The following is a 24,371-nucleotide window of genomic DNA, read 5'->3' on the forward strand; positions in this document are numbered from 1 at the left end:
CATTGATGTTAATGGAACAAGGATTTCACCTGTGCTATGTCTACACTACAGCAATCCTTCAAAAGAAGTTCTGCTAGAAGGTCTCTTCTGTAAAAACTTCTTTCAAAAGAGCGTGTCCACACACAAAACAGTGGATCACAAAAAAAAAAAAAATACAAACTGATTTGCTCTTTCAATAAAGAACATCTACACAGCCCCTGCTCTTTCAAAAGAAGGGGCCAGGGATTGAAAAATCTAGTGCCATGAGGACTGGTATTTGGAAAAAATGGCCCCTGTGGTGTCCACACACTTTGTTTCTGAAAGAATCTTTTGGAAAAAGGCCCTTGTCCTCATCCGGGAGAGGAAGTGGGCTGCTGGAAAAGTGATGCATTCATCCAATTTCATATTGAAAGAACGCATTCTGTGTGCAGCTGCTGTGTTGGATTTTTCAGAAAAGCCCTGGTGTCGACGTAGCCCCAGAGAGCAGTGGTCCCTGTAAGCTATGTACTTATGCGGCCACTCAGAAGAGATCTGAGAGCCATCCAGCCAATTAGCAAAATGCTCACACCGAGAGGTTTTTTTTTTTTTCCTATTGGTGGTGCACATTTGCACATGCCTCAGTGCACATAAATTTATTCTGCACATGGATGGAAGAGATCGAGGGAAGGTTGTCAGAGAGATAAACTTCTCTTTAAATACAAATAAAAAGTTTGAAAGGAAGCTGCGTACTGGCTTACAGTGACTTTTCAGGGCAGCAGTGTGTTCTGGAAGGAGTTTTGATCGAAGATGGATGAGAAACGGATTTGTTCTTTTAGTTGTGCAAATCAAAAAAAAAATTTGCAGTAAGTTTTGGAAACACTGAACCATTCAGAAGCAGGAATGATTCAGTGTTTCCAAAATGAAACGCTCTCTGGGAGCCATGACTCCAAGGCAGTGTGAGTTCTCAGAATGACCAGAACTCAAGACCAACTCTAGTATCAATATTAATTGATTTAAGCTGCAACCTGTACAATATTCTTTTAACAGAAGGGAATTTTCTTATTAGTACACTATGCAGTTCATGTTCCTAAACTGAAACACGTCCCAGTTACAGGTTCCACTAAATAAAGACAATGTAAGAACATGTACTACTGATTTACTGTCTCATTATCAGTCTAAAAGAGCAGAAAGGGAGCCAATCAGAAAGAGTCTGAACATACTGGCTAATCAAAGTTCCCAGTTCACAAAGAGACAGGCTGAATTTTCACCAGTTTAAACAGAACTTTGAAGATACGCAAACAAATACAGCATTTTAAAAATCACCCACCTGCACAATATACACTTCTTCTCGCCCGCTGTACCAAACCTCAAACTTTCGTTGATCTCCTTTGACATTTTCAGTGATTCCGACTGCATTCATCTTGTTAAAAAGAATCACATTTTCATTTTCAATTGAAAAATCAAGTCTTTCAGACCTTCATGACGAATGCACACGTTGTGTTCCATCCCAAACAATCCCCGTTCCGTTCCCGCAAATCAACAAAGTTCACCAAAAATGTTTATGTTCCGTAGTGACTGAAAGTCGCTATTTACAGGTGTACACATGAGGTGTTTTGTCTGACCGTTCGGAACATATCAGGAAAGTTTCCTGATGCTAGAAATATCCCTCTAGGGGTTTTCCATAATATTAATGGCTGAGACCAGGTCTACACTGGACATTAAAGTTGACTGTAAATATGCAATTCTAGCTACTGCAGTTGCATAGCTAGAACTGATTTATCTCAGGGGCCTCCAACCATTTTTCACCAGAGGCCACATGGCAACTTTTTACATGTTCCAGGGACCAAACACAAAATAACCCCAAACCCCCATCACCCCCGCCTGCAGGCTAACCCCTCGCAACCCTAAACCACCACCCCCACCTACTTCACATGAGCTCTGTGTGTTGCCTCTATTCCCCCCTGCTGCAACTTTGCTGGCTGCAGCCTCCTCCTTAGCACAGCTGCGCAGCTCTCCCCAGCTGTCCTCCTCCTTTCCCTTACCAGCAGTGCAGGCAGCTCTCTCCCCTGCTGCACTGAAATAATGGAACTCACTTTAACTGGTTTAATGGCTGGCTCTCTCTCTGCCGGCCATTAAATCAATTAAATTAAGTTCCATTATTTCAGCCCCACAGGGCAGGGAGCCAGAGGAGGGAGCTGCAAATGGCTTCTTAAAGAGCCACATGCATGTCTGGAACTGCAGGTTGCCAACCTTGCACCCCACAGCTGGCTTTCAAAATGGAGCTGCCCTTGGCTCCACAGGACACATGTTGGCCACCCCTGATTTATCTGGACATCCTCACCAAGAGGTTAACAGCAAAAACTATCCCATCGACCTCCTTTTCTCCTCACGATACTGAGGAGTACAGGGGTTGATGCACAGGAGGCGGCAGCAGTGGGGAGCAGCAAAGGGAAGGTGGGGGCCATGGAGAAGCAGCGGCAGCATGCAGAGGTTATCAGCTGAGGCAGGTAAAACCTGGTGCTGAAGGGGTTAAACCTGGGGTTGTGGGGTTGAGGTTGGGCTGGTGGTTTGGGGGCTGAGAGGGGTTAAACCTGGGAGCAGGTTTGCGGAATGGGGCGTGGATTTGGGGTTTGAGGTGGGTAACGCCCACAGATGGGGGCAACAACTTTTTAACTGATACAAATCATTGTGTGTGCTGCTCTTAAAATAGGGGTAACAGTACAGTTTGATGTTCTTTGCTACAGACTGTCTCATTCACATGCATTGCGGCTCTTGAAGTATTGATTTTGTGCCTGAATTGGAAAAAAACGGCTCTTCCTGCTATTTTGATTGCAGACCCCTGCCCAAACCCAATTCTATTGTCTATGATCATTTTTACCAATCTTTTTTTCATGGACCCTCATGTAATACTCTCAAAGACCACTGGGGCCTGCAGACCCCAGGGTGGGACCCACTGCTAAAGTATATGCATTAACAGGCTTTTTTGATCACTAGTACAGCACAGTGTGCTAGAAATGGAGAGCTAATAACTAGACAGTCAAAAAAGGATGAAAATACTGCAATGCAGTGTTTCAAGCCAGTTCTAATAAAAAAAACATTTTGTAGCAGGCATTATTCTCAGTTATTCAACAGAACTGCGTAAAATAAACCCCTCACAAAGATGAACTGAGCATTTAGAAACAGGATATTGGTTTAAAGTTCCCTTATTATTTGGCAATAAAAACATTCTGTTCTGCTCTCTCTCTCTCTCTCCCTCTCACACACACCCCTTTCTGTATGAATGAGACAATATACAAATTATGCCATCTGGGTAAACCTTCTGTTCCGATGTGTTTTTAAAATGCTGGCACTATCATCCATAACTAGGAAAGATGTCCTCGAGAAACTCAGAGACAAGTCACTAATTAGCTTGCCTAGTTTCTGCAAGCAATTTCTAAACACTTTTGGGTATAAATAGCACAGTTTACTGTGAACTTCTGAGAAGCTTTTTCCCCCTCAATGCAGGAGAAGAATTTCAGGGAACAAGTCTTCTCTTTTGTCACTTTCCTGGTCATAGTTCATTGGTTCAGAGCCAAACTGGACCTGCAAACTGATGATTTACAAAATTCTGCATGCCAGTCTTCAAGAACCAGGTCAAAGTTTTCAAAAAGGCCTCAATGTGGCTTTTATTTGCTCACCTGCCACTCTGTGTGGATAAAAATGTGCACACTGAAATTACCCACTCACGAGTCAGAACTCTCAGTACACAGTGATAAGGAGAAATCCATTTTAGAAAGTTTTGGGTCACGATGAGCAGTTCCACAATGTTGCAAGAAGCCAGACCTAGCTCCATTTTTAAAATTAATAAAATATCAGAGCTGAGAATTTTTTTCCCAAATGATGCAATTTCAATTATTTGTGCATCTTTTGGTATAGGGTTTTGTAAGTTTTTTTTTTTAAATTTTTCTTTTTAAAAGTAATGGGGTCAGCGTTACCCAAATATCATTAAGATGCCACAAAGTGACTGTCCAGGCTATATACTACTGGAATCAGAAATAAAAGGTTATGTCTACACTAGGCATTGAAGTCAACTACCAATATGCAATTTACCTACACCAATTGTGTAGCTAAAATCAGTTTATCAGTGGTCGACTTCAATGCCTGTCTATACAGAAGAAGGTCAACAGAATGTTTCTCCCATTTCTCCTACCGACCTTGCTTAATCCTCACCACTCCAAAGGAGTTCTGGGATTGACTTTGACCCTGGAAAGCACCGTTTTGTGCCCGTGTGAAACAAACCCCCAGAAGATCAACCCTGAGCGGGTTCATCTTCTGCAGTAGTATAGACCTAGGCAAAAAGGCATGAAAAAATGTCACTGACAGGCATCATCTGAGCTTTGAAATGAAAGATTCGCCCTGTGATTCTAATCTGGGATGTAGCCCATTTTTTGCTTGGATAACAAGAGACTTTGTGGCTTTTAAAATCAGGGAAGATTCTTTCTTCAGCGTGGTGGTAGCACTCTGTACCACATGACCATTAACAGCTGAGAACAGTATTTATCCAACAGACATGATAATGCTTTCTACATTCTTAAAAGCTTTCTCTATCACAAATGCAAATTCCTACATTTACTAGCTTCCCTTACATTCAAGAAATGCTTAAAACTGTACGAAGAAGTTTTGTCATATCCATCACCATGCTCCTCTCTCTTCTTACAAAACACCAGGGCTTTCTCATACAGGAAGAGGTGCCTCTGCATTGGTTTGAATCTGGCAAGATCCTTCATTTTTGTAGGGCCTTTTCGGTGACCTATCCAAACGCTGAACGATCCTTGCATCAATACTTTTCCAAGTTCACTCAAGTCCCCCTGGTAATAACAATGGAAATAAATAACCATCAGTTAAAAATGAAAAACCTGCCCTCTAACAGAGGAGTCACTCCTTTTTAAGGGCAGAGGGGCCCGGGGCCAGCCAGCCCTGTTTCAAGGCGTTTGCTCTAAGAATAGGCTTTCCTGGAAGGATCAGCAGCCCAGTCTAGAAACATGGGCTGACTGCCAGAAGTGAAGGACAGGCTGAGGAAAGAGGGCTGTAGTTACCCTGTTCTGAGGCGAAGAGGTCCACAGAGGAAAAAAACGTGAAGCTGTGGAAACCTCTCAGGAGTAATACACAGCCCAGAAAAGAGGGCTGTGGATGCCCTGTTCCAAGGTCAGGGTGTTTGGGCAGCCGGGTAGGGAGTAATTTGAACCCAAATTGAGCCTAAGAAAGGCCTGAGAGGAAGGACTTTTTGGAGTGGGACCAGCCAAAGTTCCCTGCTCAGAGGGAACAAGAAGCCATGAGAAACCATGGTCTGAAGCCTCAGGAGCGACATTGGCCTGTGCTTGGAAGAGTCCAAAGGAACTGGGTTTCAGGAAGCTTTAATGCGTTAGACTCGGAGAGGACAATTTCAGGAAAAAACACTGACTGTGGGTGAGTTATTGGGTGCACTAGAAGGGCGACAGACATGGTACCGGCAGTGCTACAAGGTGGCATTGCACTGGGAATGCGCTGGCAACATGCTGGCAACTTGCCCTTTGCATGCCAACAAAAAATTACGAGCACTTTCCCAACTAATGCAACGAGAGGAAAGATGGATGCTTGGGAGAGTTTTCCGACCCTATCCATTTTGTAATGTCTCATTTATTATACTTTTTAACATCATTCGCTCTCATTTTAGACTCTACTCATTCCATCTGTTTGGATTTCTCGCACCCCATGGGTTGGAGTAAAGGTTTTCCAATACCCAGCTGTACTTACATCATATCCTGTTATTGAGATCTGATGCATAGAATCATTAACTGATTTTAATAAATCCAGCATTGCAACCAGAGCTTCTTGCAACTCCTTAACTCCATCGCAGCTTGTGCTGTACTTTAGTAACTCCTATAATTAGAAATCAAAAACTGCATTTTCACTTGACCATAACAAATTTCCTCCATTGCCCATGAAACTGCAATAGTTCAGAAGCCAGCGCAGCTTTTACTTTATGTCTTGGGGGTGGGGAAAATGGCACCTTTTAAAATACATTCACTGTTACACGGCAAACGTGTCACGTAAGCACCAAACACACAGCTTTTTTCTCAGTTTCATTAAGGACAGTCAGTGCTGATTCGGGGACGTCATTTTCAAACCTACCTCCCAGAGTTCTTTGAAGATATTGCTGCTGTGATAGATAAAAGACATGTAACCAAGACAGTCAGTTTCACACATCAGAGAATAATATTCTAGGGAAAGGGAGTCACAGAACAGGAGCTCAAATTAGGTACCAAACAGAAGACTATCCTAACAGTGGGAGAGAACCAGATATCTATAGAAGGAAACCTTTAACAATGGACCGAGGCTCTAAGTGAATAGCCAAGCCGTCTGTGTTTAAAAATTGTTATTCATAATGCACACATACAAAGTTACATTCTGTAGCTGACCTTCTAGCTCTCAGTTATAACTTTGTATGCACATCTCCCGACCTGAAAGGAAGGACAGTCCAATGATTAAGAGGCTATCTTGGCACTTGGGAGACCTTGGTTCATGTAGTTGTTCTTCCATAGATTTCCCATGTGATCATGGTCAGTCACTTAGTATCTCTGCCCCTCAGTTTCCCATCTGTAAAATAGGGACCACAGCCTTTCCCTATGCCACACAAGTGCTGCAAGGACAAACATATTAACGTCTGTGCGGCACTCAGTACGGTGATGGATGCCAGGAAAGTACCTAAGTGGCACTTGTAACCAGTATGGTAAATTGAACTTACCCAGCTTCTTTGACCAACTTATCTACCCATGCTTCCATTTCCTGAAGGATTCACTCATTCAAACCACCTTTTTCCTTCTAAAAATAACTGCTTCAAACATTTGTTTCCTCCTCAGATATGGAATTTACCCTCCCCACATGGCATTTCACAGATCTGGAGCCAAAGCTGAGTAGTAGTCAGACATGTGCCTATGAAAGGTTTAAAGGCCATGGTTAAGGGGACTGTGAAAGGGAGAGCCTGGGTCTGTGGTTTTGTGTACACTATGTAAAAAATGCCTGTGCTAAACTCCAGGTGTTTGGAGGATTTCTTCCTTGTTTCGGACTTTAGAAAGTCAGGTCATGGCTACCTTGGAAAGGTGGAGAACTCTGCGATTCCAAGGAAGTGAAACCTGAATCACTAAAAGGAGGAGCGAATTTTAACATTATTTAATAAAGAGCACGGGCAAAAAGCTTTCTTTAATAAAAATTCAGCATTTAGGTGTATTTAATTGGGAGCTGAGAAAGATCCCATTCTATCCTGCTAGGTCATCCAACAAAAGCAAGCAAGGTAAGGCGGGAATTCTTGATCTTGCTATGGTAACAAGAACCTAAGCAATTCCTCTCCCTTTATTCAAATACTCCAGCCTTCTTCAGATGTCACAACTCTGCATTGCATTAATGGCTGCAATTTTAAGAACAATCCAATAAGTCACCAGCCACAGAAGGGAAATGAGCGGAATACAGGCCTTCAGTTCTGCTCCTGAGTAAGTTGCTAAAGGATCTGGTAACAATAAGACATTCTGATGCTATGTCTACACTAGAGCAGAAAGTCAATTTTAAGGCACTAAGCTCATTTTTACAATGTGATGGTCTTCACTGCGAATACTACTGCATTGAATTTAAGGAGCGTTAAGATCGACAGTCTTGTGTCTACCCTCTGACATGGAGCAAAGTCCAGTCTGAATTTAAAACATTAGATTAATGCTAGTGTGGAAACAGCATTTCTTGAAATTGATTTCATTGGCCTTCCAGTGGTATCGCACAATGCCCAGAATGTGGACGCTCTGTCTGCTTTCACCTTCCCTGCTCTCCAGGTGCGCAGGAAGGAGGAAACAGAAAGCCCAACATTTTGAATTAATTTCTCTATGATCAGCATGGAGATTGCATCTAGCCATGAAAGAGAGCCCCAGCGTGGAGCCACCAGGAGAGCCAAGGTCTCAGTTTGGCTGACAGACAAGCCCCCAGCCCACCACACCATTTGACGGCTGGGCTGTTGGGACTGGACAGCGGCACATCAGACAGCAGGGCGACCTGTCCTGCCCTGCGTGGGGTCAAGGCTTCTCCCCTGCACAGGATGTAGCAGACGAGGCCGAAAAACTGCTTTTCAGCACTTCAGATTTGTGTGGGGCACCACACCACCAGGTGCCATGCAACTGGGGGGTCTAACCCCTCACTGCTCCATGGGGCTAGCTCTCCACCCCTTCCCCAGTGCCATGCAGCTGGTGGACCAGCCCCCATCCCACTGCACCACACAGCAGCTGGGCTGTGGCAGTCATGCTTGCAGACAGTGGCATATCCTGCCCTGTGTGGAGTGAAGGCTTCCTACCTGCATAGGATTTAGCAGGAGAGGCCTAGAAACATTTCTTCTGAGCTTCACGTTTATATGGGGTAGCCCCACCTCCCCCACAAAGGTAGCCAACAAAATATGAATACCTTCAAAAGCAATTGGTATTTTGTCAAACGTTGTACTGGTTTAAGCAAATAGGAGTCCAGCCCGAGTCTGTGTTCTAATTTTCTTTGGCATTCCTGTAACAAAGAAATAGCATAAAGTAAACCGGCTGGTCATTTTAAATAGTCATTCAGACGGTGAGATTTATAGTGTTAGATGACAATTATAGCTTTTAGTTACAAAGACCCTCATTATATATTACATTAACCTCAAGGGCTTCAATTTAGTTTGAATTCAAAGATGTCGACAAATTAGAGAGTTCAGAGAAGTGTCAGGAGAACAATTAAAGGGTTAAAACATCTACCTTACAGTGACTGACCCAAGGAGATCTCTCTGCTTAGATTACCAAGGAGAATATTACTGAGTGACTTGGTCATAGTCCCTAAGTATCTCCGTCAGGAACAAATATTTGATAATTATAGCATCATACAACACAAGAACCGGAAGGGGCCTCGAGAGGTTATCAGGTCCCATCCCCTGCCTTCACAACAGGACCAGCACTGTCCAGAGTCACTAGACCATCCCTGATGGGTGTTTTATGGGCTCTTCGATCTAATACACAAGGGTATAACAGGATCCAAATGGTTGAAAATTGAAACCAGGCAAATTTGAACCAGAAATAAGGCCCAAGTTTTTAACAGTGAGGGTACTCAACCACTGGAACAAGTTACTAAAGATTATGCTGGATTCTCCATCATTGAGAAGCTTTCAGTCAAAACTGGATTTTTTTTTTTTTTTTTTAAAGATATACCCTATTTCAGATGGGTTGTGGTACAGTTTTCTGGCCTGTATTACACTGAAGGTCAGACCTTATGATCACAATGCTCCCTTCTAGCTTTGAAATCTATGAATAGGCTACCAAATAATTTCCTAATGCGATCTGTCCTACATGCCACAATTTATATTAACGGGGATTTCCCACACCTACAGGATGGAGAATAAGGTTGTAATGTTAAGGACATGACTGCTGCATTTTGCAAAAGTAATTCACTTGTGCTAAAATATACTTTTTACATGAATAATTAACCTACTTGAAAGAAGGTGCTTTCTGAACACTGCCTCCACAGGGATTCTGACCGGGGCTTGTTTTGACAATATTTTTCATACATCTGAAAATCTTCTCGCTGAAAGAGGGAAAAAGTCAACCAATTTTTATACTAGGACTTTTTACTTCTGACAGATGTAAGGCAGAATAAAGTGAGCCCCAAATGCCTTGCTTTGCTTCTATTTCACTTGCAAATGAGGAGAAAAGCAAGGAGATAAGAAAAGCCACTCTCAAAATTAGGAGATCCTTACGGAGTAGATAGAAGTACGGCTTTGTCTTCTGCTCTTCTACACATGCTGCTGGATATGTGAACGCAATATATTTTTAGCTCAGACATGCTGCTTGCTCCCTAGACCTGAAGAAGAGGTTTGTGTGCCTCAAAAACTTATACCTTCCACCAACACACATTGATCAAGTAGAAGGCATTACCTGACCTACTTTGCCTTTCTCCCATGAATACAGTGCTGAGGGGCAGCTATTTAATATAGGAAGCGTCAAGTTAAGGAACGTTAATTATTGGCAGAAAACGTGGCTTACAAATCTGTATTAAACATGACAACTGATTCACTAACCCCTTCCAGGAAACACAGCCCCACTCGCTCTGGTGCTCCAAGGCAGCTTTCCAGATTGTGGAGGAAAATTCTGGAAGAGGTTCAGAGACAGGCAACGTTACTGTGAATGAAACAGCAACCGGTCATTCAGTATTTAAAAGAAAACTGATAGTAAATGCAGCTAGTTACCTACTTGTTATGGAAGTCATATATCTCAGGCATATTCCCAAAGAGAACATCTTTTGTGTTTCTCAGGGCAGGCGGCATGAGAATAATCATGGCTGGATTATCCATTTCAGCCCTGTAACCCTGAAAAACACAGCAGGTATTTATTACTAGGCCTTTATACAACCTGGTTTCACACCAGATTAAAGACGACCAGGAGTCAGCTATCTCTCTGAGGCAGAAGGCTGAAATTTGACCTTTTCACCTCTATGGATGGTCCAAGTGCCAGCAGCACTGTTTAAAGGCACTAAGTCTGGGGCTACACCAGACAGTTTTGTTGACAGAAGGACCCTCCTGTCGACATAACGCAGGGAACAGCTACACAGATTCACGACAGAACTCCGCATTTGTCTCGACAGTATTATCCCTCCAAAATTTGAGGCACAACAAGCCGTCAACACCTTACCGTCGACAGAAGTGCAGTTGACACATTTCTGTCGACAGAGAGGGCAGTGCAGTCTGGGAGATCTCTGTCGACAGAGCAAGTTGTGCGTAGATGCAAGCTGTTGACAGAGGATCTGTCGAGATTTCCTTGTCGATACTTACAACATAAATAAATAAAGATGCAGAGGTTCACCTTGTAGGTGGTGGTTGGTAGTATTAATTGGTCTTTTGTCAATCCACAGGCAGCATGGCTTTGCGCAAGCTCTGAGCTGCATGGGGGGAGGAGGGGCAGGGCTGAGCTCCTGCCTCACTTGTTGAAAACTGGTTGTGTGCCACCCTCAGCACACATGCTGGGTGTTCTGAGCCCTGCACTAGATGGAATTCTATATGGCTATAGGTTAATAAATTTACTTTGTTACACAATGGTGCTTTCATTTAATTTCTGTGTTTAGTTCCTCTATCCTCTTGGTTTCCCCTATTTTCTTCTTTGAATTCTCCTCATCCTCAGAGGTTGGATATTAATGACATTTATCCTAAAGGGAGAGCTTCACATGCCAGTGTCGTTTTTTCTGGCAGCAAGAAGTAACCACAGAGCAACATGAGATGTTCTTACACTGAGGGGCTATAAGTGATGCTTGCGCTCCACATTAATCCCTGTATGTGCCAAGGCAAGGAGACTGGGAACAAGGTCTGGGAATAAAATTCAGAGCCCTTGCATGGAAGAAAATGGGTCTTTGGTTAGGGAGCCAAGTTGCCCTCTCTTTCTAAACACATGCATGGCTTTGGTCCGTATTCACACACTGCGTGTTGGGCAGTAATAGCTGACTTCTGAAACATACCAGCATTGAATGGGGTTAGCAAATCACAAGCACACACCCCCATGAAACACACCATTTCCTGCTGAGACATGCTGTATTTTGATAAGACAAACTACTGCCACATTCTTCTCTCTACACTACAACGAAGGAAGTGGTCCTGGAGGAATATTTGGCTTAGTTACACGTCTGCTGTTATAACTGCAAGACGTAGAGCTGACAACTTGTTTAGAAGAGGAAAGTCATTATAAATAACCTCCTAAGCACCGATGTGGTAGGAAATGTGTAACAAAGGAAAAGACTCTTGGATATCAACTACCAAAATCAAAGGGCTTCTTTGCAGCTCAACAATACACTCTTGGAACGCCGGATCCCTCTCTTCTTGATTCCTGCGGCCTAAGGATCCCCACTCCTGTCCCTTTACTTTAGCATCTGCCCCTTGAAATCAACAGTATTTTTGAAAAGGGAATCTTTGTTAAGTAACCTAGCAGTGGCATAAGAGATAATCACCATCATCACCAACCATGGGCTCAGCGCCTGTTGGTGTCTGATGCCTCTCTCACTATTTCCTTCCATCTTTCCCTGTCCAGTGCAGAGTAGCTTAGTTTCTGTAGACTAGCTCCGCACCAACCTACTACATCATCTACCCATTCTCTGTGGGGTCTGCCCCTCTTATTCAAACCGTCCATTTATGCTGAAATAAGAGATAAGAAAATATGACTCTTTACAGTACAATATTAGGAAAGTAGAGCCCTCTACGTTACGGTCACATTAGAACACAATTGCTAAAAATATATACCATTTGTGAAGTCCCTAGAAAGAAGCAACAGCTTCAAGGAGAAGTAACACAAAGAAGTAAACAGTTGAGGAAAAATGAACAGGGAATGGCCAGACCCAGAAATTTGGACTGTCCCCGGTTTAGGTCCCAGCTTCCTGCCCCTACACTTGATGTACATAAGTTTTAACGAAACAGGTAACAAACAGCCAGTTTCAGGGACAACTTCTAACTGTGGATGCAGGCACATGTGGCTTTCACAGAAGCCAAAGTGTACTATGCCCAACTGAGGGCTAAACATGGCCCTTTCATGCAGTGAAATTACAACAGTTTTTCAGGTCAGCAGCTCCCTGAAGTTCTTTAAAGGCATTAAGACTATTCTCACATCCAGTGAGCAGCCCTGTCTATTTTAACAACTTTAAACTCTCCAACTTTCCCTGGGACTCTTTCTGTTGTGCTGTTAGCCTCAGGAGCCTGTCATCTTGATGCACTGCATTCCCAGTTAGGAATAATGAATTCATACACACCAGCTTTGAAATGGGTGTCTTTTAAACAATAGCTTATTACCAGTGCTGGTGTCCCTCCCATTAAATATGAATTTACTACTGACTGTAAGATGCAACAGAAACATAAATCTTGCATCAGCTTAATGGCTGCATAAAACGCCATATCTCACAAAGAAATGGGTGTTTTCAGAAAAACATAGGGGTAGAGGGGGAGAGAAGATTTAAATCTATCAAGACAAGTACCTTATACTTTATTGTATCTACATACATTCATATATTTGTACATATGACCAAACTGTATCCTAGCCTACAAACTCCTCTTCCAACCATTGATAAAATTATCATCAAGATGCATCTTTGCGAACAGGTAGCTTCACCCAAATTATAGGTTAAACGTTCATACGGACATATTTTATGTGCAGGTTGTCTGATTTAAAACAGGAGAAGAATTCAAGTAGGACATCAAAGCAGAAATTTACCAAACCACATTTTTGTTTAATTTGCCAGAATGGCCAATGCCTTTTGGAAAACACATTGGGGAGCAGTAAAGAGGAATTTTTAAGTCACTTACCATCAAAACTGTGAACAGTTCCTCTACATACACTCTCTCGGTTTCTATTAGCTCATTTATGACATGGCTGAAATGAAAAATGAGCATTGTCACTAATGTTGTTTGCAGGGTTGAGCCATCACACTTCAGTCTGACAGTAAATGTGCCTGAAATTAGCCACATGCTAGCAATTAGGGGCAGAGTAATTATGGAGGTAACAGGACAGATGAATGCATAACAGATTAAATTTATCTCAAATCAGAGGATCAGATGCACTTTAAATGGGGAATAAAGGGCTTTGTTTGGGCTTTTTGGGCTTTATGTGCATTTTATTGATGATGAATTCTAAGTGACCATTTAACCCAGGGATGGGCAATGAAAAATACTGCAGCGTCCCTGGCAGACCACCGCTACTATATTTACTGGCATCTCCACAGGTATCAGGTAATCTCAGCTCTTGCTGGCCACTGATCACTGTCCATGGCCAATGGGAGTGGCAGAAAGTGGCGCAGACCTGGGACGCCACTTCCTGCCATTCCCATTGGCTGCAAACAGTGATCAGTGGCCAACAAGAGCTGCGGCTGTCTGATACCTGCAAGGGTGCACGTAAATACAGAGGTGGAGGCCGGCACTTGCCCACCCCTGATTTAGTCATCTGCACGCCTGTATTTTATTGTAAACAACTTAGTTGTGCAACGTCATTAATTTTAATTACTCAATTTTCTGTAAATAAATAACACCCGGATTATTACTACAAACTCCTTCTCCTCACTAAACATCAAATCACTGGCTCTTAAGTTTCACTAAAAGATCATTTTCTGAACTACGTTTTGAGGGAAATCTTTATTTTATAATTCAGACATGGTTTACTTCAGCTTAAAATATAGCAGCATTCCCAAAATCTTTTTTCGAGGCTAAAACTTCTTAATCTCCCTTGCCAGGTTTCCCTAAATCCTGCATATTCCCAATAAGCACCATCAAAATCTAAGTCTTATATTTTCTTTAAAAGTAGAATTTCTAGCTCTCTAAAATTCCACATTCTGCTTGATGGATTTCTATAAAGAAGCGTTATAAATGCTGACTTTTGACATTTCAGTAACTATTCAGAAGTTTAATTGCCTCAGATGTCATTCAGCCCTCGTTCAGGCTTTTTGTCCTCAAGAATTTGTTCTCCTCTGGGAAGAAATTGAAACCTGAATTCGAGAACTTTACTGGAATGTAGTTCACAGCAGGTGAATTTTTGGTGACAAGCCAACGCTATGTAGCTTCTTTCTGGAAGAGTCTTGTCTTAGAAGGCTCGTCTCTTACGTTGTTGCTGCCAGAAGGATCTCTCAAAGAGAGGCAAGCGTAGTGCCCTCTCAGAAGATTGCATTCATAACATGCTGAATAGCAAGGGGGTCTGTCTACACTATTGCCTCAGTCAATATAACTTACACTGCTCAGCGGTGTGAAAAGCTGCCTTCCTCCCAAGCGACGCAAGTTACATTGAACTAAGCAATGTCCATGCGAGCCTCAGACAACAAAAGGCACTCTCCCATTGACTTTGCTTCTGCCTCTCACTGGAGCATTCCCTTCAGCAAAGGACATCAGACACCCTACAGAGGTGCAGCTGCACTGATTCAGCAAGGCAGCATAGCCTTGTCCTGAGGTTTAGCTTTGCAAGGTGCTACAGTGATTGCTAATCTATTTATGCCTTTCCTAGACTCATTCAATGGGATGGACATTGTCAGCTTGAGACACATCTTCTTCCTTTTCGTGCAGTGAAAGGACAGCACTTTTCCATGCCAACAGCTCCTTGAACTTCTCTGAAAGCATTAAGGCTGTGGTCACACCCAGGGAGCAGCCCTGTATATTTTAGTAACTTGAAACTCTTGTCTTTTCCCTTGGACTCTTCCTGTTGTGCTATTAGCCTCAGGAGTCTGTCAGCTTGATGCACACTTGAGTAGTAGATACCAACTGACTTGTGCTAACCATTTGCACGTGGGCATTCAAAAAAACTGGATGTCAACTCTATCAACGGGACACACAGATCCTTCAACAGACCAGTGCACCACAATAAATGGTGAAAACTGGTGACTGTACTTGTACACCTGAGATGCAGGAGGATGAAGAATAAACCAAAAACATGGCCAAGCCATGGGCCAACTGTCATCACACACACATGCACCAGATCATCCAGGGAGAGAGAAATTTAACAATATCCTCAGCATTCCTGAGCCTCAGCTCAGCTACTTGAGCAGACAGGTCACATTAGTGGAAGTTCACTGATAATACAGCAGTGGACTCAAGACATCTCATCTGTTTCATTCTAGGTCTTACCCTTACAACAAAGCCAAACAGAACAGTTTTTGCGTTCATCGTGGCTATAAGAGAGAGATCAAAATGTTCACAACACTGTGCTTCTATTTCAAGACAGTGGTTGAAGCGTTTTACTCCGATCTGAAAACCTGTGCTCATGTTCTACTCACCCACCCTCCCTGTGCTCTCCTTGCCATGCAATAGCCTTTTACAAGGAGCTCTATAAGCCTCCTCTTATCCACAGTTTTCCCATATTTATTTAAGCTACTCTGGCACGTGAACTTCAGTGGTGTGTTTTGATTTTTACACACCAGTCAACAGAATTGTTGCACTGAAAATTCCTTTTCTGTTGATACAAAGTGAGTTTTGAGGAGAAGAGCCAGCTAAGAATTATTACTGTAGTCTTCATTTTGTGATGCTTCCAACACAGGTTCTAATTTTGCACTAAGCAGCTCCTCCAAGCTCAAGGTATTTTACATGAGCTTCTACTTGGCTGCTGTATGACAACACACCCCGTTTGCATGTATAGACACAAAACATACCCTTTCAGGATATCTAAGTTGTCCTCACTTTCTGAAATAAAAGACTGAAAGGAATTCCTTTTTTCTTGATAGTCGTGCATGACTTCAATCTAGAACAGAAATGGTATGTGTTACAGAAAAGAGCAAAGAGGACTCATGCTTGAGTTTCAATCAACTCAGTTTCTGAAATGAAAGAAAAGAACTACCTGTGGAAAGTTTTGCAGAGAAGGATGAGATACGTGGCTCTGCTGAATGCTCTTTCGTTTAACCTCTGTAATCTGGCACTCTCAGGACTTGACTGGCGCCAGATGAGAGAATTTGCCAGACCACAGGAGGTCAATATTGTCCAGCAGCATTACCAACACTTCCTCTGCTTACTGGGCTCTTAGAAAACATTTAGGGGAAAATTAGACCTAAATAACAGCACAGAACGCTGAAAGCTAGGACTGGTGGCTGGAAACAAACTTTACTGGACCTCACGAAATCTGGCCACACTCAGGATAAGTGCTCACCCAGCTAGCTAAAATTATGCTGGATTACGGATGCTGCTCAATGAGCGAGTTCCAGATTAGAGAGGTTCAGCCTGTGCAGCTGACATTCAAAATGACATGCTGCATGAGAAGCTGCCAAGCTTCCTCCCAGAAACTCCTTAGCTAGATTGCACTACTCAAATATTGGTTATGTGCCAGTGGCATAGGAAGGATGGGCCAGGTGGGTGGACCTTAACTTTTTGGGGAGCAGGCAATGACAAGGTGCATAGAAGGAATGATACAGCTGCTTCTCCTCCCTCCAGCCAGCTGAGGGTGTGCAGGGCAGAAATAGATGTTCTGGCCCTCACCTGCTCTGCTGCCCCATCTGGCTCTTGCAGCTTGCCCTGCTCTGCCTGCCAGAGAGGGGCTTGGTGTGGCCCAGTGCTCCAGGAATGGGGTCTGGGTGAGGGAGGTTACCCTTCTCTACCCTTCCAGGCAACATCCCACCCCCCAACCCCCAATTCCACTTCCTGGCAAGAGCACCAGGCATGGGGTTGCCAACCCTCCAGGACTGTCCGGTAGCCTCCAAGAATCAAAGAGTGTCATATGATGAAATCTCCAGGAATCCATCCAATCAAAACTGGCAATCCTACCCGGCTGACAGGAGCAGGGCCAGCCCCGACCCCATGAGAACACCAAGAGGAGACAGGCAAACTCCCTCCACCTTGCAGGAGCAGAGCCAGGGCTGGAAAGAGTGAGCCTGGATGCTAAACGGATGGTCCATAGCTAGGGTTACCAGACGCAGAGTCACACATTTTAATCGGAAGTCCAGCCTCCTGCATTTCCCTAAAAAATGTTCTGCGGGGCTGCTGGGGTTCCCCCTGCCCTCCGGCCAGGGATCCAGCAGCTGGGACCACTACAGGGTGCCATGCCCCTGCTGGCTCCCAGGGTGCCCCCACCCCCACTCAAGGATCCCACGGCTGAGGCTGCCAGCAGGGTTCACTATGTCCCACACAGGTTTTTTGAAATTCTGCCAACCCTACCCATGGCCCACCCAGGGTCATCTGAGGCTACACCGCTCTTACATGTGTGTCGGAAATGGGGTCAGAGTCTCCATAAAGGTCTGATTAACCAAAACACTTAAGCATGTGCTTAACTTGGAAGGGATTTGGGCACATGCTGCTATGCTGAACTGGGGCCTTAGCTGTAACTATTCTTGCATTTCCTATTTCATACGTTAGGTAAATGATCAGGATATTGTAACAGAACTGTACAAAATTTATTAAGCACCATACAAGTATCAAGCCCATAGATAACTATAAATTATAAAGTAGGATTAATGGCTAGCTACACAGACTACATATCAAAGCAACAATTATACACTACAGTAAACTCTTTCATATCTGGCAGTCCCGGGACTGGGAGGTTGCCAGAAAGTCAAATATTCTGGATAATAGAGAGGTGTACCTAGTAATGCCTAACACTAAAGAAAAACAAACAAAAATGGATGCAGAGTGCTTATTTACCAACAACAGTAGTACTGTACACTGTAAACTTACACTGTATTTGTTGCATTTATTTGTATTTATTTTCACTATACTGTGCTCATGGAAAATATAGCTAAAATTTACTTATGGTTAAAATGCCAGTTATTTGAGAGTTCTGGATAATACGATGCTGGATATGAACGAGTTACCATAGCTAGAATTACAGTAAGTGCGAAACAAAAGTAAGAATTGTAACAGTATGTTTTACTCAAGTAATAAATAGCTAACATATATACTTCAATACAGCAAACCCTCGACACACACTGCTTCAAGTTCCGTGTAACTCACTTTAATGTGAATTAAGCACAACTTGACACTGCTCTGTAGCCCCTTCTCCTTGCCTTCTCCCAGCTGCAATGCTAGGGGAAGGCCGGGAGAAGGCTTTTTAGCTTGCCTAGCTGTGCTGCTGGGGGAAGGCAGGGACAAGCAGATAGGAAACTGACCAGCCTTGGTGGGCTGGTCAGTTTTCTGGGTCCGCAAGCGTAAGGGAGCTGGGAATCAAGTGGCAGCCTGGCTCCCATCTCCCACCAGACTTGCACGAAAATCTGAGGTCCATGGGGGTTGCAGGAACACAAGCGCTGCATAACTAAAGGGTTTACTGTATTATTTCTGCTATTAAAAGCCAAAACTAAAGAAACTCAATTAGTTTCTTCACCTCACTCTCACTTGTATAATATTATCAAAACAAAAAGCAGTCAAGTAGCACTTTAAAGACTAGCAAAATGGTTTATTAGGTGAGCTTTCGTGGGACAGACCCACTTCTTATAATATTAGTTTTCTGATAAGCAGACAAGAAAGCAGGTTTCAACCGCTCAAATGTAAAATTATTTAAAAACCCAAATCCTTCACTCGTGTACTTTATGCATCCTTCTTGGACAAAAGTGACTGAAAAATTAAAACGAGAGAGCCAAATTTAGGTTTTTTCTGACTCTTATAACAGACTCCACTATTAATACTGAGGAGTTACAATTCTGTTTCTAGTCTTCAATGCATTAAAGATTCCTGAAAGACAGACTGTTTCCTTAGCAGGTATCACCATTACACCAACCCTAAAACAGGAAATCAATACAGAAGAGTGATTTTTGCTCCTAGCCTAGAAAAACTCTTCATCATGGGTTTAGCTTTTAAGCACACAAGTAGTCCCACTGAAGTCTGTCAGGCTGTCAGTAAAAAGAATGTAACACATCTCACCCAAAAACCCAGAATCTATGCCAGGGTGGCCAACCAGTTAGCGACTAAGAGCCATGGATAGACTGCAAAGAGGCACGTGGATAGAGTGCAAAGTGCCATGTATGATCACTCACTCTCTCTCTATTTTTATACATATTATATATCTCCATCCACGGGGGGTGGGGGGGGAGAGAGACAGAGCTATACAGATACATAAAAACAAATATATAATACATGGCTAAATGCCCTCCCCTTTCCCCAGAGCCAGGCACCCCCAGTCCCCCCCTTGCTTACTCTCCCTCCTCCAGAACCAGGCACTCCAGAACCCTGCTCATTGGAGACACCACACACTTCTCCCACCAAGTGCTGGGGAGTGTGTGCAGAGTGGCGGATGGCACTGCAGGTGCGTGGCACCAAGCAGGAGCCACATTTAATGGCTCAAAGAGCCGCGTGCGGCTCCAGAGCCACAGGTTGGCCACCCCGATTTATGCTTTATCATAAAAGCCATTCAAGGTACACAAACAACTTTTACCTTACGAGAGCTTTGAGATTTTCTAGATGTCTTCTTCCCAGGGAGAGAGATATCAAATGAAAACTTCAGACTGGAATTAAAATCCATGCCTTAGATAGAAAAATTCACAATTACACAATGTGTTACACTGTAACCAAAGAAGCATTACAGGAAGGGATTTAAAACAAAATTAGATCAGCATAAGCATAAATGGTTCAGAGTTTGTACGATCAGTTAATTATGCTAGAGGCAAACTTAACAGACTCCTAAATGGGGAAAAAAAAAGAAATATCTTAAACATGCCAAACAATTTTGTTATGAAAAAGGAAATAAAAGCAACAGATCATTAGCACGTTACAGAAAAGCTCATACAAAGAAACCTCTCTCCAAGTAGGGGATATTGTAACTCAAACGAATAAAATCAGTGAAACCTTTTCAGATTTGAGGAACTACATATTTGTAATAACCTGTCCAAAGAAATACCACCTACTGGGATTATACTACAAGAGCCCTATTTATAACAATAGGGCCTGATGCTCACCTCTTGTAAGTTGGCTCTATTAGTTGCACTGCAGCTATGTTCATTCACACCAGCTGTAGCACTGACCCATCACGTTAGCTATGCCAAGACTTAGACAGTTTTGTCTGAAGATGTAAGTTTGAAGATGAACAACATGAAGGATTCCAGGCAGTTGTCCTGCTGAGTCTTACAGAAATCTTTGAAAAGATGTTCCCGGTTCCATTGGTCAACACTGCTGGTACTTATATCAAACAGAACCTCATCTTTTGATAATGGATAGCTCCAGACTCTATTATGCTGGTCACCTTCAAATATGAGGAAAACCTTTCATGATGCAATGCCTATAGACCTGTAATTCTTTTAAACCACCAGGACAAATGGATGGCTAAGGGTTACTATTTTATCTTGACTGTCCTAACACCCCGCCCAAACTAAGTCTTTCCAATTACTTCCACAGGCTTTGTGAGATACACACCAGGCATAGTTTTTACATGGAAGACAGCCTGTAGATAACATAGTGAGACAAACTAATATCTATGAGGACTGAGTCAAATAAAAGTTCTCGAGTGCAATCCTGGCCCTGCTCAAGTGCAAGGCAAAACCCCCATAACTTCAATAGAGCCAGGATTTTACCCCTTGTGCTTTAGCATTGTTGTGATTCCACAGGGTTGGATGGAGATGCCTGGAAATGGCAATGGGGAAAAAAAATCAGAATTGAACCATATTTGAAAGGCTTGAGGGCCTGTGTGCTAGGACTACATCAGAAGAATATTCCGATAGGGGAACTCAGTGGGTTTACTCTCCTTTGTATTACCTCACAACAGAAATACTTGCATCCCAAGAGAGCAATAGCAGTGGAATTGTAAGTGCCTAAGGACCAGCTCTCCCCATCCACACTGGACACAAGCCGGAGAAGGAGATGAAGATTCCATTTGAAACAGCACCTCCGGTGCAAAAGATCTGGGAGCTGTGCATTTTTGAGGCTGCGTTGCCTCCCTAACTCCTCAGTGCTGAAAGTAACAATACCCCCTTCTGCAACGAGATATGCACTAGGCTAATGGACAACCCCAGACTCTAGCATTCTTCCATTTGCCCCTTGCAACAAGGCTACAGCAGAAGCTACATTACCACAGGTGGCTCCACCAAGCCTCCAGAGTAGCAGCCACAGAAGGCCCTCAGGCAAAGGTAATGGGCTCTGAGTTGCACTACCTGATCCCCACATTCTTAGATGCAATCCAGGGGCAAAACGAACAGGGAGCACCACAGAAAGTAACGTCTCTGCTGCACCCATCCTGCCTGACACCCTGCCCTCACAGAATGGGGCACAAAGTTACAGAGGTGGCACGGTGCCTTCTTCTGGGAGATGGGGGGAAAGAAAATTATGTCATCTTCCCAAGACGACCATTCTCCTCCTACCAACATTAATCGAGAAAACCAGGGGGCTTTTGCCTCAAAAGGAATGGAATTGTTTTCCATGGCTTCCATCACCAGTAAGGAAAGAAGCAGAGTGCCGCAGGGGTTGACAGCCACTGCAGGCCCCTGGCAAGGTAGAAGGCGGGCCTGGGTTTGCATCCCAGAAGGGGCAGGGCCAATGGCAGTCAGCCCCTAGCACCACCAGGACCCCTCCCCTTCCCTGCCTCAGAGCTGCATGGAGCAGCGAAGCAATGCTGCCACGGCACTTCAAAGGCGCCTGGAGCTCCAGCCATGGCTGCTGCCAAAGCAGTGGCAGTGGCAGCTGGAACTCTGGGCCCCTGCGAAACACTGCGCCCTGGGGCAACCCCCACATTTCGCTCCCTCCATTCATGGGCCTGTAGTGTTGTGATCACCAGAGGTACTGAACCCATTCCTGCTCTGCCGCAGACTCTCTGGCACTCCGGAAGACACTGGACACGCCCACACTGCATTTCTGAGCCACCAGAAGCCAGCCTCAGTTGCCTGATTTGGGGAGGGGGGTGGTCTAAAAGCAGGTGTCTCAACAGAACTTTGAGGCTGCAGCTCAGGCTGGAGTTTGGGCTCTGAAGCCTAGTCTGGGGGATGGATTTCACATCCTAACCTCCAGCCCTGGCCTCAATTTGAAAACACCATCCTCACTGCTATTTCAGAGCACTGGTGTGAGCTGTGCTACCTGACTCTGTCGACCCAGGCTGGGAGCACAAGCCCACTGACTCCAAAACCAACATGCAGGACATCTCCTCTGTGCCCCTTTTCTCAAAAATAAAACAAGTCAGACAATAGTTCCCTCCTCCCTCCCTTAGGCTATTTAGGGAAAGGCCTCTCTCTTACTATGTGCACAACACATCGGGGCCTCAATCGAGCTGAACAAATGCCACAGGAATAGAAATAATTAGCAAAGATCAATGTATGAAATGAAGATTCTGAAGTCTTGCAAGAGTAAGAGGAAATTTTGAAGTTTGGGGAATGCAGATATTTGATCTCTGTATGTTTCATTATAAGACAGACACATACAATTTTGTGATGAATTCAAATAAAATTCCCCAGACTTGTAATAGTCACAATAGATAAAAATCAAAGAGTAAGTCAGCATAGGCAAAATAAAAGCAACTGTAAAGGAAGATTTTTTTAATGGGGAAAACATATAGCTGCAGAGAAGAGTACAAAAAGGAGCTGTATACAGATTATTTAAAGTTTTGAATAGTATTTATACTAAAGAACCACCTTTTGTGAAGCAACGAGCAAAAGATGTAGGGAGAAAAATTGATGCAGAGGAATGGAAACAGAGATGAAGAGAAGGCGTCTCATCTTCAAAATGTGCTGTTATGAAATAAAATTACCACCAATTACTATTTCAGCGATGCCTTACGTACCAGTGAGATTCACAAGGAGTTCTACCAAAAAGGGTGACTGCTGGAGAGAAGGTGGGGAATACATATTTGAAATATCAAAAAAGTTAGCAACAGAGCCATTAGCAACTGTGATTTATCAAAGGATCAGTGGTGACATTAAAAAAACAAATGATATTGATTACACACAGATATTCTGTTACAAGTCATTGGAAGAAAAAACATCCTCCAACGGTGATATTGTGTTTCAATTTAACAATGGGTCAATAAAGGGCGAGAAAAATTATTTTCAGCATTGAGTCCCTTCTCCTGAATTTGTAAAGGGGAAAGAAATTCTTCAGCAGTCAAGCCCACATATTTACACTCGTTTCTAAAAATGAAAAGCTCAAAATTACTGTAACACATTCATCAAAATTCCTAATTTTTAAATAGGAGCCTTCAACTCTTTCAGTGTTATTTGGATGGAGATGCACAAAGAGAACAGCAGCTTGTCCAACTACAGACAATCATAACATTAGGACTCAGTGAGAGAGCCTCCAGTGACTCCTGCCGGTCCCATCACCATCTCCTTGCCATTCTCCTTGACTGTGGCTTAATCACTGTAATGCAGCCCACAAAGGCCACTGACAAACCAGACCAGCATCTGATGAAGTGAGTATGTGCTCACGAAAGCTCATGCTCAAAGCTTTTCTGTTAGTCTATAAGGTGCCACAGGACCCTTCGTTGCTGTGACAAACCAGAGTGAACCTCCTAAAAAGGTGCTCCCCTCTCTTTTAGCAGGAGTGGTTCTGCAGTGACGAACAAACATAAAAATGAGATGGTGGGGCTCTACAATTATTTGTCTCTACATCATAGATGCATTTTTTTTCAAGTAAAGATTTTTCTTCCCTAACTGCCAGCCCTGCAAATTTGCAACCACGCTGAGACCCAAGATTTCGTGGGCAAAGACCCACTTTGTCAAGTGCATCCAAGATGAAGTGGGCCTTTGCCCACGAAAGCTTATGCTCCAACATGACTGTTAGTCTATAAGGTGCCACGGGACTTCTCATTGTTTTTATGGATACAACCTAACACAGCTACCCCTCTGATACTCAGAATCAAGATGAATCTTTCACTGTTCACAAAATGTCCTACAGGCCAAATTATAACATCCAACCAGTGCATCTCCTCCGTCTGCAGATTATGCCCTCTGTAACACTGGTGCTGACCGACTGGACAGCTGTAACTGATTGGAACTAAGATGGAAGAGCAAAT

General features: G+C 43.5%; 1 protein-coding gene across 3 annotated transcripts in view; it reads right to left on the reverse strand.

Annotated features, from left to right (window-relative positions):
• The window catches only part of MCF2 (MCF.2 cell line derived transforming sequence), a 105,328-nt gene that overhangs the window by 21,871 nt on the left and 59,086 nt on the right, over positions 1 to 24,371 (reverse strand). For 2 of the 3 annotated variants that reach the window (XM_075007506.1, XM_075007505.1), the window contains 10 exons: positions 19,818 to 19,906; positions 16,120 to 16,208; positions 13,301 to 13,367; positions 10,218 to 10,333; positions 10,046 to 10,115; positions 9,460 to 9,552; positions 8,413 to 8,505; positions 5,731 to 5,856; positions 4,584 to 4,805; positions 1,286 to 1,378 (listed from right to left, as the gene is read on the reverse strand). In XM_075007506.1, the coding sequence (XP_074863607.1) occupies positions 1,286 to 1,378; positions 4,584 to 4,805; positions 5,731 to 5,856; positions 8,413 to 8,505; positions 9,460 to 9,552; positions 10,046 to 10,115; positions 10,218 to 10,333; positions 13,301 to 13,367; positions 16,120 to 16,208; positions 19,818 to 19,906 (1,058 nt within the window). Of the gene's footprint in view, positions 1 to 1,285; positions 1,379 to 4,583; positions 4,806 to 5,730; positions 5,857 to 8,412; positions 8,506 to 9,459; positions 9,553 to 10,045; positions 10,116 to 10,217; positions 10,334 to 13,300; positions 13,368 to 16,119; positions 16,209 to 19,817; positions 19,907 to 22,992; positions 23,089 to 24,371 lie in introns of all 3 variants that reach the window. The other variant, XM_075007504.1, reaches the window with a different exon arrangement.

This window comes from Carettochelys insculpta, chromosome 13 (assembly GCF_033958435.1).
Source record: "Carettochelys insculpta isolate YL-2023 chromosome 13, ASM3395843v1, whole genome shotgun sequence".
In the NCBI taxonomy this organism is placed as follows: domain Eukaryota; kingdom Metazoa; phylum Chordata; order Testudines; family Carettochelyidae; genus Carettochelys; species Carettochelys insculpta.